The sequence below is a fragment of the Grampus griseus genome (assembly GCF_964374135.1).
Source record: "Grampus griseus genome assembly, chromosome: 3".
NCBI classification, from domain to species: Eukaryota; Metazoa; Chordata; class Mammalia; order Artiodactyla; family Delphinidae; genus Grampus; species Grampus griseus.
In genome coordinates, this window is record NC_139019.1 from 167,997,666 (window position 1) to 168,013,937 (window position 16,272).

At 64.0% G+C, this 16,272-nt stretch overlaps 1 protein-coding gene across 1 annotated transcript in view; it reads left to right on the top strand.

The window, feature by feature from the left end:
- MLLT1 (MLLT1 super elongation complex subunit) overlaps positions 1-15,710 on the top strand; it is a 64,552-nt gene extending 48,842 nt beyond the window's left edge. The window contains exons 5-12 of the mRNA XM_082650899.1: positions 573-698; positions 4,513-5,067; positions 9,306-9,393; positions 11,025-11,133; positions 12,165-12,264; positions 12,531-12,602; positions 12,869-12,940; positions 13,152-15,710. Coding sequence (XP_082507025.1) covers positions 573-698; positions 4,513-5,067; positions 9,306-9,393; positions 11,025-11,133; positions 12,165-12,264; positions 12,531-12,602; positions 12,869-12,940; positions 13,152-13,280 — 1,251 coding nt within the window. The 3' untranslated portion in view covers positions 13,281-15,710. The remainder of the gene's footprint in view (positions 1-572; positions 699-4,512; positions 5,068-9,305; positions 9,394-11,024; positions 11,134-12,164; positions 12,265-12,530; positions 12,603-12,868; positions 12,941-13,151) is intronic.
- The last annotated feature ends 562 nt before the right edge of the window (positions 15,711-16,272 follow it).

Below are 16,272 nucleotides of genomic sequence, written 5' to 3' on the forward strand. Positions count from 1 at the left end.
GTATTTCGAGGACTTGCCCGCCGCCTTCTCCCCCTTCAGCCGGGGCCTCGGGAGCCTGGCTGGAGCCGGGCAGGTGTTTCCCCGTGCACCTCCTAGCAGGACCCTGGACCCTCCCTCCTCTGGGCCCTCCCCCCCACCCCCCGCGCCCACCCCACGCAGCTCTCCTCTGGCCTGGCCGCACTCTCCCTGTCTGTCCACCCCGCCCGCCTCATGGTGGAGGAGGACATCGGGCACACACATCCCGCAGAGGTTGCCCCCTCCGCCGCAGCTGCCTGCTCTGGGTGTCCGGCCGGCTTCCCGCCCATGCCAACCGTGCTTCTGGTCTGTCTGCACCGCCGCGTGTGGGGCAGCTTTGGCCACAGCTCCGCGTCTTCTCGGCCGGCCCGGCCCACCGCGCCCAGCCATCCTGGGACCCGGCTTCTCTTCGCGCTCTGCCCGGCCCCGCTTGGCTCCAGCGCTCGGCACTCGGCCCCTCCCGGAGGGAAGCTCCGCAGGCCGGCTTCCTCTTGCCGATCGAATTTCCAGCCTGCCTCCTTGCTCGTTGATAACATCTGTCTCTTCTTTATCACTAGGTGATGGTAATGCCCGAAGGAGCAGAAACGGTGTCCAGGCCCAGCCCCGACTACCCCATGTTACCCACAATTCCACTCTCTGCCTTCTCTGACCCCAAGAAGACCAAACCGTCCCACGGCTCCAAGGTTAGTGAGGCGGAAGGCCCAGTCATGTGGGAGCGCTGGGGCCCAGTGGCGGGGCCTGGGCTCAGGGCGCCCCTCCGCAGAGCTGGACCTTCCGTCCCCGGACTCGCTCCCTTGGCATCCTCTCTCGGAGCACATCTCTGTGCTCCGCCCGGCTGCTCTGCCCCTTCATCAGGAGGCTTGCCCTCCTGAACCGCTCAGACAGCCAAATGATCGCAGGTTCTTCCCCCGTTCCTCTTGAGGCCAGAGAGCCTGCCCCGTTCTCCCGTCCACCGAGTCTGAGGGCCTAGGGCCACTCGGACAGAACCCCAAGAGGCTGGCGTGGCTGGGGGCCGTGGACAGAGCGTGTCCACCGCTGCCTCCTGGGCGTTACTGGCACTCCCCATCCGTAGGGGCTGGCGCTCCCTCCCGCGGCTGCTCCAGGCTCCGCTTCCTTCCTTGGCAGCAGCTCTGGGCAGAGAGAGCTCGCCTGGGGGAAGGGCCGGGTGGAACCATGTGGCGGAGCCAGCTGTTTCGCCTCAAGAAGAAACGTTTCCTCGTCTTCTCTCGGCCAGCCAGGCAGGTGGCACTCTGCCCTCCCGACACCTCTCTCTCTCAGCTGTCCCGTAGTGGCCTCCGGAGCCCTCGGGCTGGTCCCGCAGTGGACCTGGAAGCTTGTGGGCATGTGTCCTACGCTGCAGCCACCTACACAGCTGTGTCCCCGAGGCCAAGCTCTGCCTGGCTCTCAGGGCAGCTGCTAGTCGTTCGCCACCAACCCTGCAAGTGTATCCATTTCTCATCTTGGCAGTTTTCTTGCTTCACTCCCTATCGGGTGTCGGGGGCCTGGTTGAGGTGGACAGGTTGAACTCTTGGGCCGTCTTACAGCCTTATGCTCATCAGCAACCTTGGAGGAGGGCCACGTCAGCCAGGCAAGGTCTTTCTGGCACTTTCCACAAGGCCACTAGGTCTCTGAAATCCTCAGATCTGTCTGACTTAAGCCCTCTGGACGCGTGAGGCCAGAGTCTTCAAGTACAGAGTGCGGCTCCAGGGCCTTCCCCTCACAGGACTCCTAGGTCTTTCCCTGAACCTCACGGGACTTGAAGAAAAATTCTTGCTAACGATCTTGGCAGCTTCTCCGAGCCACCCACGGTTTTTCGGAAGTCGGTGCAAAATAGGAAGAGTGGGAACTGCCATCTCTTCTGTACCTGTTGCTTGCAAGTCACCTGAGAAGTGCCCCCTCCCAGGTGGTGAGGACACTCCAGTGGCCGACAGAGCTACGTCTGCTGGGGGTGCTGGTGGCATCTCTTGCTGAGGTCTTTGAAACCCCTGGGACCCCCCCAAGCCAGTGGGTGTATCTGCGAGGCTTGGGCGGCCTGCAGGTAGGGTCCTTCCTCTTCACCCCTCCCGGTCCAGCATCTTTCTGCAGCCCCTGAACGCTGTGACATAGGGGGTCCCTGCGAAGGTTTCTGCTGATGGCTCTCTGACAGACCCCCTCTGCCCATTGTCACAGTCCTGCCTCTGAGTCATCGGCCTCTTCTTCCAGCTGAGGAAGCACCGGCTCTTTCCCCCAGACGGATTCTCCACTGCCTGGACCTGCAGAGGCTGACTGGCTGGACCGCATGCTCCAGGCAGAAGGGCCAGGAGGGAGGGGCGTGGTCCTTGTAGGGCCTTGGGGCCGCTGGAGAGTCTGGCTGTTGCAGCCCCAGGTGGATTGGTCCCTGTGGTTCTGTTTCTTCCCACAGACCCCCGGAGGGTAGCTTGGCAGGCAGGAAGTGGAGCCTCCTAGGAGAGGACCGGGACCCCCTGAAGGCTCACTGTGCAGGTGGCTGTTCCCTTTGGTCCCGCTGCCCCCTGGACTCGTGCGCCTATAGCTTCAGGGCGCCCTGCCTCTCCTTGTCTGATGTCAGCCAGTTGGCCTGGTGGGCTTTTCTCTAACACTTGGTTCTTAATCATTTTGGGTCCTCGACAGCTTTGAGAACATGACTGCAGTGGAGCTTTGCCCCAGGAACGTCTACATTATGCTACAGACGTAGTGTGTGACTTCAGAGGGCCTGTGCTCTTGGGTGTCCGTACAGCGCTCCGGGTGAAGAGCCGCCGCTCCGAGGCCCCTGCTAGTTGGGCAGGCCCTGGACAGCGGGGAGGCTCTGCCGCTCCGGGCAGGGGGCCGTCGGCAGTCGTGCCCATCAGGGGTGCTCCGCTGCACCTCTCGGGGCTGGGACTGTGCAGCCCAGGCGGGCTCATGGGCGCTGCAGGAAGAGGCCAGGATGGTGTGGGAGGTCTCTGCTTCTTGCCTCCCTCCTTGGGGGGACAGCGTGCTGGAGAGTGGAGCCCCCAGAGACTGGCCCCATTCCACACAGCAGCCTCCCAGGGGTGCCCCTTTACACAGGCTTCTAAAGGGGTGCTCGTGGTGTGAGCACCCCTTCCTGCTGCCGTGGTGACGTGACGGCCGGGGCCAGGGCACAGGGCCGACTTCTCTCCAGGGAGGTGGCAGGAGCCCATGGCCACGTGGGGCTGGCCCTGAACCTTTGGCACTGGTGTGGGTAGTGGATCCGCAAGAAAACGGGGACTCCAGTAGGTCAGAGGTGGTTCTAGGCTGTGCCGTCTTTCCCTGTGGCTCTTTGCTGGGAGGCTTCTGTCGCTGGACCCTTGGAGACTGTGAGCGCAGGAAGCAGAGGCCCAGCTGCTGGGTGTTCACCTGGCTCGCCCGTCCCTTCAGCACTTGGGGTGAGCTGGTAGAGGGAGGCTGCTTTGGGGGCCCCGCCCAGGTGGGCCCCTGTGGTCTAGCTGCTGGTGGTGCCCAGCCGTGCACCTGTCCCACAGAGTTGGGGGCAGAATCCTGGCAGCGGACGGCAGCGGGCACCTGTCCCGCAGCCCTGGCTGTGCGGCGAGGTGGTGATGCGGTGTACACGGTGTTGGCGAGGAGCAGGCCCGCCAAGGTGTCAGACGGGGCTCCTGCCTGGGGGCGGGGTGACTGTGCACTCGCTGTCCGCCCTCTCCGCCCTGCCCACCCTACACTGTCGCCTGGTGAGGTAGGTGGTCTTGCTCCTGCTCAGAGGGAGCGCAGGCGTGCAGGCTTGGAGGCCACCAGCCCGCCTTCCCGGCGGCCCGGTGCAGGGCCACTCACTGCCTCTGTTGCCGGTGGGAGCCCCCCTGACCTGGCTCATCAATGCCAGAGTCCAGGCTCCACCCTCAACCCTCGGTTTCCGAGGCGGAGGTTGAGGCATTGCACATGGTTTAGAAAAGCTGCCCAGGCGGCTTGGGTTCCGGGATACGTCTAGGAGCCGTTAGTCATGCGCAGTGCCTGGGAACCTGGCAGGCGCTCAGTTAATGCTCAATGTGGAGATTAAAGGGCGATCAAAGAGCTGCGGTGCTGGCATGCATTGGGGCCAGGCCAGGCCGGGCCGGAGCCGGGCCTTACAGGCAGGGTGGGGGCAACCTGGGGAGGCACCTGGCTCTGGTGGGGACAGAGGAGAGGCCCCGCCTGCTGGCGCCCCCAGCCCCCGCGCCGCAGCAGCCCCGCGGGAAGCTGCAAGGCGCTGGAGCGGGAGTGGGTCGGTGTGGCTTGCCTGTCTGTATCTGACTCACCGTGTACTCTTCTTGAATCCCTCAGGGGAGTCTTAGCCTGCAGCCGCCTGGGACCTGCTGACACTTCCTAGTAGTTTAAAGGGACAGCTCCATTTAAAACTCTCACCTGCTGCCTTACTTTTTCGCTTTATGGAAGATTTTCTCTAGCTGAGTCTGAATCAGGTGGATTATACTTTGTAGGGGTCGTGGGAGGCGGAGCAGGGCGGCCCCGAGATGCCATTTGACTGTGTCCCCCTCCCGCCCGGCATTGCAGGACGCCAGCAGGGAGAGCGGCAAGGCCTGCAAGGCCCACAAGACGACCAAGGAGCACCGGGAGCGGCCGCGCAAGGACTCAGAGAGCAGGGGCGCCTGCAAGGAGCCGGAGCGCGAGCAGGCCAGGAGCGCCAAGGACGCCGCGCGGAAGCTGGGCGAGGGCCGGCCGCCCAAGGAGGACAAGGCCCCGCCGCCCAAGGCCGCATTCAAGGAGCCCAAGATGGCCCTGAAGGAGACCAAACTGGAGAGCATGTCCCCCAAAGGCGGGCCCCCGCCGCCGCCCCCGCCCAAGTCTTCCAGCAAGCGGCCGGCCGCCGCCGACTCACCCAAGCCCAGCGCCAAAAAGCAGAAGAAGAGCAGCTCCAAGGGGTCCAGGAGCGCCCCGAGCACCTCACCCCGCACCTCATCTTCCTCCTTCTCGGACAAAAAGCCGGCCAAGGACAAGGGCGGTGCCAAAGCGGAGAAGGTCAAGCCTGAGAACGAGCCCAGGGAGATCAAAAAGCCTCCGGAGGCGGAGGAGTCCAACTCGGAGGACGAGGCCTCCTTCAAGACCGAGGTGAGGTGGCTCCTTCCCCCGCCCTTCTCCCCTTCCCACACCCCACCCTCATCCTCTCTCTGCAGGCTCTGAGCTGCCCAGAGGTTACAAGGAGGCTGGGCGCCCACTTGCTCCATGTAGCTTTGGGCAGCCTCTGCCTTGCCAGACCTCAGTTTCCCCTTACGTTGGGGGTGACGAAACCGCCTCGCGAGATCTGTGTGGACGGTGCTTGGGATGAAGGGTCCCAGTTCAGCGTGATACTGGTACCTGCGTTCACAGCTCTTCTCGGGCTGCCCCCTGTGTGGGCCGGAGTCTCACTGGCCGCTTTGGGGTCAGAGTGGGCGATTGTGTCTCACCATGGAGTCTTTACCCGGCTGCCGCAGGCTCGGTCAGCCAGGGCACCCCCTCCCTCCACTCGTGATGTGGTGTCCCTGTGTGTTTTCATCCCACTCTCTGGGTCCGGGAGCCAGAGGTTCTGGGTTTTTCCTGCAGCAGCATTTCCATGCGGCTCTGAATGTCACCATCAGAGACGGCTTGAGTCACAAAGGAGCTAGGGGCCAGATTGTTGACTGGGTAGCCAAACCTCTCTGGGCCTTGGAGGGCTATGTCATTTCTGCATGCTGTTTGGCCTCTGGTACTCAGCAAACAGGGACTTGGAGGGATGGATGGATGGATACATAGCTGGATGGACGGATGGATGAGTGAGCGATTGACCCCCTCACCTGTATCACCAGCCCCAGCCCTCAGTGGCCTTTTTTTAAAAATTAAGTATTTATTTACGGCTGCATTGGGTCTTCGTTGCTGTGCGCGGGCTTCTCATTGCGGCGGCTTCTCTTGTTCTGGAGCACGGGCTCTGGGCACGCAGGCTTCAGTAGCTGTGGCTCGAAGGCTCTAGAGCGCAGGCTCAGTAGTTGTGGCGCACGGGCTTAGCCGCTCCGCGGCGTGTGGGATCTTCCCGGACCAGGGCTCGAACCTGTGTCCCCTGCATTGGCAGGCGGATTCTTAACCACTGCGCCACCGGGGAAGCCCTCAGTGGCCTTTTGTAGTTCCCAGACTCTTATTCACTCTCAAAGGCAGAAGCTTTGTCTCCAGCATCGCTGCTCAGAGAGCCACTGGGACTTTGCAGGTGGTTCCCAGAGGTGAAGCCAGAGGTGGTTTGTGTCAGTAGCACCGATGTCGTGAGCGTGCGGCTTCCAGGGGCACCTCGTTGGAGGTGGCTGGGGGTGACAGTTTGGCTCATGGGTAACAGTGCATCCCCACAATTAGGGACACACACAGGGCTGGTGATGTCACATGCCCAGCGCTTCTTGCGCCCGGGAGACTGTCTGCCAATGAACCTGAGGATGGCAGGACCCCGGAACGTCTCTCTTACTTGGAGACTCCTGGGAGTCCAGGGCCCTCCCAGCCACCTCTCGGTTGCCGGAGGTTCTTTGGGTGCTTCATAGCGCCCCATCTAGCATCTTTCTCTTCCATCTGCTCAGACCCGGAGCTCTGGTGTGGTGCGCGTCCCTCCTGTCCGCCTCAGGTGCTTCCAGAGAGACCTTCCTGTGCCCAAGGCTGGTGCCCCTGTGTAGGGAAGAGGTGGAGGCCTCCCTGAGCCCTGCCTCCCCGGCTGAATGTTGGCGCCCTGGCCGCGGGTGTCCACCCTGACATCCTGCTGTGATTGTTGTGAGCACCCGTGCCACTGTGGGCAGCTCCCTCCACCTGCTCCGTGCGGGGGGGTGGGGCTGGCTGGGTGTCCAGTGTCTGTGGCCTTGGCCACCACGGCCCTGAGGCTGGAATCGCTCAAGGAAGCCCAGGGCTTTCTCCTGGCTGAAGAGGCGCATCCCACGCGCTGAGAGACTTCTGAACGGCGAGTCTGGGCCGTCAGCATGCCCGGGGGATCTCTAGGGCTGCTGGACAGTGACTCACATGTCCTGACCCTGGGACCTGGCGAGGCACACGTGGCCATGGCGAAGGGGGCGAGACGGCCTTCCAGACCCGGGCCTCCCCAGCTGCCCTTGCCTGTCTCCGGCCGTCCCACGCTGGAGGCCGAGTGGGCGCCACTGCCGGAAAGCTCTGACCGCTGCGTGGAGCCCAAGTCTCCTCCTCCCCCTCGGCCCTCAGAGGGGCCAGGCAGCTCCTTGTCTGAGTCCCGGGCCAAGCCCCCCAGCTCCTCTGGCTCTCCTCTGGCTGCTCCTCTGGGGTCTCCTTGGCTGTGGGGTTCCTGACACTCAGTCCCTTTCAGTCACAGGCCCTGGAGCACTGGGAGCACAGCAGGCCCTCCACCCTCCTTCCGGACGCCCTGTGTAGCCTGAGCCCCAGGACACGTCAGCAGCCCCTCGAGGGCTTTTGTGACCCCCAGGAACCATTAGGCTCTTGGGGCTGAAACCACTTCCCGATTCCCCCCTCCCCTCCACACCCCGCCTATTGGATTCATGTGGAAGGAAAGGGGACGAGTGTGGCTGAGAAGCCCACCTGGCCTGGGACGTCAGGACAGAGCAGGTGCTGCCCTGCCCTGGACCTTCCTGAGCCTGTTGGCCCGAGCCTGCGTGCTGGTGGCCTCCCAGCCAGGTCTTCCCTGCCCCGGAGCTCTGTCCGAATTCCCTGCCCCAGAGGTCGGAAGCGCAATCGGCATCGACCTCCGTGTGCTTAGCAGAGGCCAGCAGGGCAGCTCTTTTACAGATGGGGAAACTGAGGCTTAAAACCACGGGCTGCCTTGGCCGGTTGGTGAGAAAGCCAAGGTCAGAAGCCAGGACCTCCGAGCCAGAATAAGAACTGAGGGATATGCATGCAGGGGGGACCATGTGGCTCCAGGCCCGTTTTTGGGGGTGGGGAGGGTCACACACTGGTCTGAGTGGTACCCACCCAGTGGACAGTGGTTGATGGCAGTCTAGGCTGGTTTCCCGGGGAGGGTTCCTCAGGGCACACCACTGGCCCGTGTGAAGGTAGCAAGTCGGGGACGTTGGCAGGGGCGTGCTGGGAGGGCCCAGAGCGGGTCAGGCTGGGCGGTGGCGGACCCCAGAGGAGGGAGCCCTCAGCTCTTCAGCTGGGAAGCATTCTGTGCCCAGGCAGTGGGATCCTTCTCTGAGTCTGCTGAGGAAAGACCTGAGCCTTCCCGGGTCTCCTTCCGGGAGCAGGGGCTGCCCTCAGCCCACGGGCCAGCGGGAGGGGCTCCTCTCCTGGGGTCTCCTCTCCTGTGGCACGTGCCAGGATTGAGGAGACACTGCTGGGTTCCTCCGCCTGTCTCCTGGCCCCTTCCAGGTGCTCAGGCTGCTCAGCTCCCCCAGACAGTCCCCGAGGACAGAAGGCTGGACGGCGTCTGGGCGCCCTGGGCTGGCAGGCTTTCTGAGCCATGGACTGCCCACTGGAGCCCAGTCTGGCCCAGCCCCCGGCCCTGGGCTTATCACTCTGCTGCGCATACCTGTGCAGCAGCCTGTTGGTTTCTCCTGAGGGCCCAGAGCAGACGCCACCCAGTTCTGGCTCAGCCCCTTCCCCACGCGGGCCTCTCAAGTGGGAGGTGCTGCCCCACGCTACTTACGCCTTAGTATCCTAGGGCCTGGGCTCCTAGTTTGGGCTTTTACTGCCCCCTGGTGGCCAAGTCAGGGCTAAAGGAAGAGGAGAAGGGGGATGTGACCGGCTCTGGGTGCAGTGGGGCCAGCTGTGAGTCCACTGTGTCCTCAAGTGCTTGTCACTTGCCCACACACTCACTCATCATCACCTCAGGGGCACCCAGTGACAGGGAGACAGCTTGTTGTCGCTACTCAGCCTCAGGACAGACTGAGGAAATGAGGGGCAGGATGAGAACGCACCCACCTTTCCTGTTCGGACCTTCCAGCTGTTGGCCGCAGCGCCGCAGCGCACACCAGCCAGCTGTGGTCTCGCCGGAGGAGGGTAGGGCCCACACGTGAGAGCAGCCACAGTCGCCTGCCGCCGCCTCCAATCCCCCTGCGGCGAGAGCTTGCCTCAGCCCCGTCCTCCTGCGCAGGCAGGTGGGAGCACCAGGCGTGGCTGGAGATTTACCGTCCCTCAGTGGGAAAAGAAAGGTCATTGGTTGCATTTTGAATGCACACCGGCGGCATCCTGGGGCTGGGGGAGGAGGTGGGATGGGATCAGGGTCTCGGGTGCCGGGGCCTGGCGCCTTGGCGGCCTTTGGAGTGCGTATCTGGGGCGTCCTGCCTGGCTGTCCCTGCCACCGGAGGGCTCCTTTTCTTTGGACTGAAAGATGACTGTTGTCCTCTCTCCCTGCTGCCCCCCGCTTGCGCTGCCGTGGGGTGAAGTCCGCCCAGTCGAGCCCATCCAACTCCAGCTCCAGCTCCGACTCCAGTTCAGATTCGGATTTTGAGCCATCTCAGAACCACAGTCAAGGTGCGTGCTGGGAAAGGAGAGAGCCGGGGTGGGGACGCATGGGGCTGGTTTCCGGTGGAAAGGCTCACTGCTCTGGGAGCAGCCCCCTGACCTTCCCGGAGGCCAGTGGGGCACTGGGTCTGGTATGGAGTCCAGGGGTTCACAAGGAATCTCCCGATGTGGGCTTGCTCGTGCCCGAGTTTCAGCACACCCTGAGTCTGAACCCTGCCGCCACGGCCAGAAAAACCCGAGGGCAGGGCGCGAGGGAGGGTAGGGAGGCTTGGGCCTGGGCTGAGCTTGCCCAGGGTTTCACTTCAGGATACGCTGTTTGCCTGGACCGGGCCCTAGAGATCCGTGTCCACAGGCGTGTGGACGCTCAGGGGTCCGGTGTTAAAAGCAAAACTGGCACAGATGACCCGACCGCCAGCTGTCCGTCGCCTGGGCCCTCAGCTTTGCCCCATCTGTGCGACAGGGCTTTGAGCTGTGCGTTGTGGGTCTGCGGTGGAGGGCCCTGTTGTGACTTGGGCCCTGCCCTTGCCGGAAGCCTCCTTTCCAGCTCCTCCCAGATGGAGGCTCACTTGGCCAGCGCAGGGTCCCTTCCTCTGCCTCAGCCACCCAGCCAAGCACTCCGCTCCTGCCGCGTGCCTGGCCAGCACTCGGCCCAGGCCCCCGCAGCCTGCAGTGCTGCCTTTTCCCTGCAGGCCGCCTGGGGTACTTGTTGGGAGGCGGCACCAGACCCATTTCCTGCCCCAGAGTGGATAGGGCCCCCTGGCCCGTCGACCCCTGCCCACCCTCGCACTGGAAGCACCTGTTCTGGTGGATCGGATTGAGAATTTCCTCCACGGCCTGCAGTCCCTTTTGGAGGGTGGGGGAGAGCTGGGGGAGGCGAGCGTAGTCCGGGGGCCTGACATAAAGACACGCAGTCCTGAGGGGGCTGGGGGATGGGGCGCTCCAAGCCCACACTCTCTCCAACGGTTCTTATCTACGGGGAAGGGAGGGGGAAACCTGCCGTGCACGGGATCACATGACCAAGGTAATTGAGGGCTTTGTGTCCCTCTGTTGCCTTGGTAACAGGAATATAAACCAAGATGCCGTCTGTAGGGGACTGGAACCGAGTGTCTCTGGAGAAAGGGGAGGACGGTGGGCCGGGAGCAGTGGAGGGGCCTGCCACGGGGCTGGGCAGGCCCGAGGAGGGGCGCAGGCTGGGGGGCTGGTGTTCTGTGGCCCATGCTGCGGGCCGCCTCGCCCTTCTCAGCCAGGGCTGGTTCGTCCTGCCTGCAGGCAGAGCTCTGATCCCAGCAGCCGGAGCCGAGGAGGGCTGCTCCTTCCCTTTGCAATGGAGGGGCCCTGCGGTCCTGTCTTGGGCCAGGGCCCAGAGGCCTGTGAGGAGGGCCAGGAAGGTAGGGGTGGGGGGAGCCAGGGGTCTCTTAAGGAGGGGGTGGCCACAGGCGCAGTGCTTGGAGATAGGCGGCAGGCCCCACCGGGCCAGAGGAACCTCCGAGGTGGGTTTGCCTGGGTGTGTTTTGGGGGTCGTGGCGTCAAGGAGCTCCATGTGGCCCTGGGGGTGGAGGGGACTCTGGGGTGCACGTGGAGCCCTGAACCCCCTTCTCTCCCCCTCCCTCCCTCCAACCCTTCCTCGCGGCCCTCACCAGGACCCCTGCGCTCCATGGTGGAGGACCTGCAGTCCGAGGAATCTGACGAGGACGACTCTTCGTCAGGCGAGGAGGCTGCTGGCAAGACGAACGCAGGAAGGGACTCCAGGTGCCTGGGCCGGAGGGGAGGAGTGGACGTGGGCGCACCGGGGCAGCTCTGCCTGGCCCTGCTGTAATCGTGGGGCCTCCAGGAGGTGGGCCAGGACGGGGGCTCCCCGGGGTGAGGCAAAGGGAACCTCTGAGCCCACCGGGCGGTGCCCTGCCTAGGCATTGAGGTGGGCCTGGGGGCCTCAGGGGGCATCCTTCCTCCCCTCGCTGGAGGGTGTGACTGCCTGGCAGGGAGGGGCAGGACGCTCAGGGAGAGGAGTCCATCACCACCCGAGAAGGGGGGCAAGGCGGTGCCCAGCAGCCCGAGGACCAGCCTTGGTCCCAGGCGTATGGGACAGTGGGGGCTGGTTCCTCTGCTCTCGGGCTCGGGCCACGGGTCCCTTCCCCCTTCCCCAGGTGCACTGGCCCAGGGAAGATGACGTGTGGCCTTCCCCCAGAGTGGGGTAAGCCGAGGCCCCTCCTTTGGACACCCCCAGGCCTTGGGAGCGAGCCCACCTCAGGGATGGCTGTGCGTTCTCAGCCTCCAGCCCAGCGCAAGTGCCAGCCTTGGCCCCAGGACTGTGGGGTGGGCTCAGCAGACTCGGGGTTTGGGCCCCGCCCAGCAAGGGGCGGGCGTCTGGTGTCACCACGCTGGCACCTGTGACCCTCCCTCCCTCCCGGGGCTTTGGGCTCAGGCTGCCGCTGGCGGGGACTGTCCTGCAGGGTGCCGCACCGCACCAGCATTCTGAGCCTGCAGTGAGCAGCGCGCCCCGCCGGGATCCCAGAGCCTCTCAGAGCCAGCGTGCTTGTCTCTGGGTTCTTTGCTCTTTGAAGGCAGCTCAGATGCATTCTTTCTTTCCTTTTCTTTTAAGCCGGCAGTGACCGCCTAGAGCTGGCTGAGGGGGTCTCCTGAGCTGTAGGGGGAGCGCCGGGCGCTGGCCTGGCCCCAGGGAGGGGCCGAGTCCGTCCCAGAGCCCCAGAGCATTGTTCGCAGGGTGGGGCCCCCTCCCCTGAGCACAGGGTGGCCTGACAGGGTGTCGTGTCTGCGTTCAGGTTGAGCTTCAGTGACAGCGAGAGCGACAACAGTGCCGACTCCTGCCTACCCAGCCGGGAGCCCCCTCCACCCAAGAAGCCGCCCCCACCCAACAGCAAGGTAGCGTCCTAGAGGCCGGCTGAGGGTTGGGCCTGGGGTTTCTCCAAGCGTCTGAGGCTCAGGGTGGTGGGCGCAGAGGAAGGTCATTTCACCCCCAGGCCCCAGAGATCGTCAGCTGCCCAGGAGGGGCTGCCCTTAGAGTTGGGTCCAGGGCCAGAGGAGGGAGGACAAGCAGGCCTGGGGCCTGGGAAGGGAAGGCGGTGGCCCTGGGGGCTGGGGAAGGGGGTGTGGGCTGGCCCTCACACAGACCTGGGGTCACCCTGCAGACGTCAGGCCGCCGGAGCCCGGAGCCCTGCAGCAAGCCCGAGAAGATCCTCAAGAGGGGTGCCTACGACAAGGTGGGGGCTGGGGGGTGGGGGGACCTACGACAAGGGGGGGGCTGGAGTGGGGAGGGGGCTGGGATGGGGAGGGGCCTGTGACAAGGCGGGGCTGGAGGGGGGAGGAGCCTACGACAAGGCAGGGCTGGGGCGGGGGTGGGGGGGGCTATGACAAGGTTGGGGCTGGGGGAGTGGGGAGGGCCTACGACAGCACCAACCTGGAGCTGACGTGGGTGTGGTCACAGGGCTACGCGGGGCCACGCGCTGAGCGCCTCTCTGTCCCCCAGGCCTACACTGACGAGTTGGTGGAGCTGCACCGGAGGCTGATGGCGCTGCGGGAGCGCAACGTGCTGCAGCAGGTACTGGATGCAGCCACCCACGCCGCGGCCCCCGGAAGGCAAAGCATCTCAGAGGAGTCCCGGGTGGGGTGCCCCTGAGGCCCGTGGGCTGCTGACCCCGTTAGGCAGCCCCAGGGAATCACTCTCCATTCTCCTCGAGGGCCTGGTGGGGGGCGGGGTCCACGCCAGCCTAGCGCCCTGTACACTGAAGCCACCTGCCACCACCCTCCAGATCGTGAACCTGATCGAGGAGACCGGCCACTTCAACGTCACCAACACCACCTTCGACTTCGACCTCTTCTCCCTGGATGAGACCACCGTGCGCAAGCTGCAGAGCTACCTGGAGGCGGTGGCCACATGACCCTGGGCCGGGTGCCGGGCCGCGTCCCCGGGGTCCTGGGAGGCCACGTCTGGGCCCCGCCTTCCCTCCTCTCTCAACTTGCCCGCCCGCAGCACTGCCTTAGTGACCGCCCTGTCCTCGGCCCACACGGCCAGCTGCACTTTCCTCGTCGGGAGCCCCGGGGCCGAGGGGCCCAGGCCGGCGCTGCTGCTCCCCGACACCCTGGGGCCGTCACCTGGGCCCCCCTTGGAAAGTGGCTTGTGTACTCCCGAGGGGGAAGAGACGTGCCCTGCAGTGGGGGCCTCGCTCCTCGGTGGGGCGTGTGGCCCAGCTTCACTGCCCGGGCCCCTCTGAGAGGCTGGGGCACTGCCTCCGGCCTCCCCCAACGGTTCGGAACACCCCGCCGCACCCCAGGACCTCAGAGGGCTCCTGCCGCACCAGGACGGGCCCGGCTCGTCCTCCGCGTCAGCCAGACACGGCCCTGTGTCGGCTCTCACTGTGCTGGGACTCCGTGCTGTATAGTTCTCTCTCTATTATATATATATGTCTGCACTGTAGGTACCGAGCGGTTCCCGGGTGTGCATTTCCAGGGCAGCAGTGCACGTGGGGGTGGGGGGTGTAAGGCGGGACTTGTAGGTTGCGATGTCTCCGCTGCCCTTGGTGTCGGGCTGAAGGCCGGGCTGGAGCGCCAGCTCACCCTATCCAGGTGCAGGGAGGACGCCTCCTGCCGCTCCCGGGGCAGTGAACACTGCGCGCCGCCGTCTCCAGGAGCCGCCCTCCCGGCCCCCAGCCAGCCGCGGGCTGAGACTGGGTCGGCGTCCTGGGGCTCGTCCTCTTCCTCCTTCCATAGGATCCTCTTCCTTCTGTTGACCGAGTCTTCGAACTTTGGAAAAAATGAGCTTTTGCCAAATAAGACGGGATAGTTTGTGGAGTTTTTTGAGGAGCGTCAGGACTCAGAACCAGCCCCTCGTGCCTGGGCCCCGGCCGGCGACAGGCCCTCCCACCCCTGCGATTCACGCCGGTCCAGGGCTGGAGACCCAACTCCTCGCACGCCTGAAACTCTCCAAGGGCCAAGCCAGGTCCTCCCTCCCGGCCAGAACGCCCTCACAGAGTCAGCCCACCTTGTGGTGGGCTCCTGGGGGCTGGGGACCTCGACTCAAGGCTCCCCTGGTCCCCACCGGCTCCAGGAGAGGAGGCCAGGGCTGGAGCCAGGCTCACTTCTCTCCCACCCACTGTCGGACGGTCCCTCCTCCCCCCAGTTTGTGAATTCCCACGTGGGGCGTGCCACGCTCCCCTTCCCTGTGGTCCCTGACCATTGTCACTGCTCCGATTCTGTCTGTCTGTCAGGCAGACCCCAAACACTCCCTCGGGAGCCCCGCCTCCAAGGCTTCCCCGAACGCCAGCCTTCCTGGTGAGATCCCAGGACTCGGGGAAGGCCCGAGAACTTTCAGAGGAAACTGCCGTGACTCCTCGCCATCTGCTCTGATTCTCTCCCAACCCCACTGCCTTGAGGTATTAGGAAGAGGGCAGGCCTGTGTGGCAGGCTCCGTGCTGCCACCGTCCCCTTCTCCAGGCAGGCCAACAATACTCCGAAGTGGGGCACTTCTCTTCTCTGGAAACCCTAAGACATTGGACAGAAAGGACTGGCCGGGAGCAGCAGCTGCCTGGTCCTCTGTGCACAGAGGCCGCTGGGGGTCGCGGGTGGGAGCCTCAGCCCAAGGGCCCCAGTCTTTCTCCTTCCGGAGGATCTCCTGGGAGGGGCTGTAGGCCCTCCCGGCTCTGTGACTCGGGCGGCCCTCTGCTCAGGAGCCAGGCTCTGCCCCTGAGGCAGCTAGAGGAAGGCCGGGCTCTCGGGCCTGCCCTTTGCAGTAGCAGCAGCAGCAGCAGCAGCAGCATCTGGCCCTGCCTGCTGTTTCCAGGGCCTTTGGAAGCACCAACCCATTTCTGTTACCTCCTCTGGCCAGAAGGCCCCAGTGCTGGCCATGTGACCACCTGATGGACGTGCCAGGCAGCCAGGGCCCCGACCACGGCATTCCCAGCTGCTCCCCCCACCCCACCCCCAGCTGCCCGGCAGCTGGGCCCACCAGGGCTCTGGGGACGCTTCCATAGGAAGGGGCCGGCACTTTGTGATTGCCGTGTGTTTAGTGTTAAGCCCCCTGACCCCAGTGCAAACCCCGGTGTTTTGCTATCTCCTGAAGAAAATGTAAACCGACGCCTGAAAGCAAAAGGTATCGAATACCTTTCTTACCCACAAGGGTTTTTACAAAGAATGTGTCTAACTAGGAACTAGGACACTCATCGGCCCGAGACCAACTCCTGGATAAGAGGAATAAAGGAGAATTGTGTTTGTAATAAGTTACAGGATTGTTTCTGTCCTGGATTTTAAACTTTTTGTTAAATTGTGAAATTATGGAGGAGTTTTATAGAAAAAAAGTGAAATAAAGTCAGATGGGAAAGCAGAGATCTGTTCAGCTTCATGTATCTGCTTGCTCCCCCCCCCCCCCCCGCTGTGGGGTTGGTGGGTGGAGCCACAGAGCACCATGGGGTTCCTCGTCTCCTCTCCCTGTCCCAGTGCTTCCAGACCGATGACCAGGAAGAGGAGAGAGGGCTGGAACCGAGCCTGTTGGGCATGACGAGTGGGGACAGGGAATGTGAGCGAGGCTGGCATCCCGTAGGAAGAGAGTCGGCACCACCAGAAACCCAAGAGGCGCGAGATGGCGGAGAACTGAGTGTCTGGTCCTGCTTCTGATGGTGTGTTCTTCCCTTGCACGCAGGCAGCAAGTTTTGCGTTAAAAAGCAAGCCTAACTTCACAATGTGGACGAATGGGTGGGTGGATGAGTGGGTGGATGATGGTGGGGGGGGGTGGGTGGATGGATGGATGGATAGGTGGGTAGATGGATGATAGCCAGACAGAAAATGTGAGACATCTTTTGCCAGGGGCCAGGGTGCTTGTCTGCCAGTTTGTCTGTGGTGGGTTTTGCTCTGGACTTGGTGTGGCAAAGCTGAGTGAAC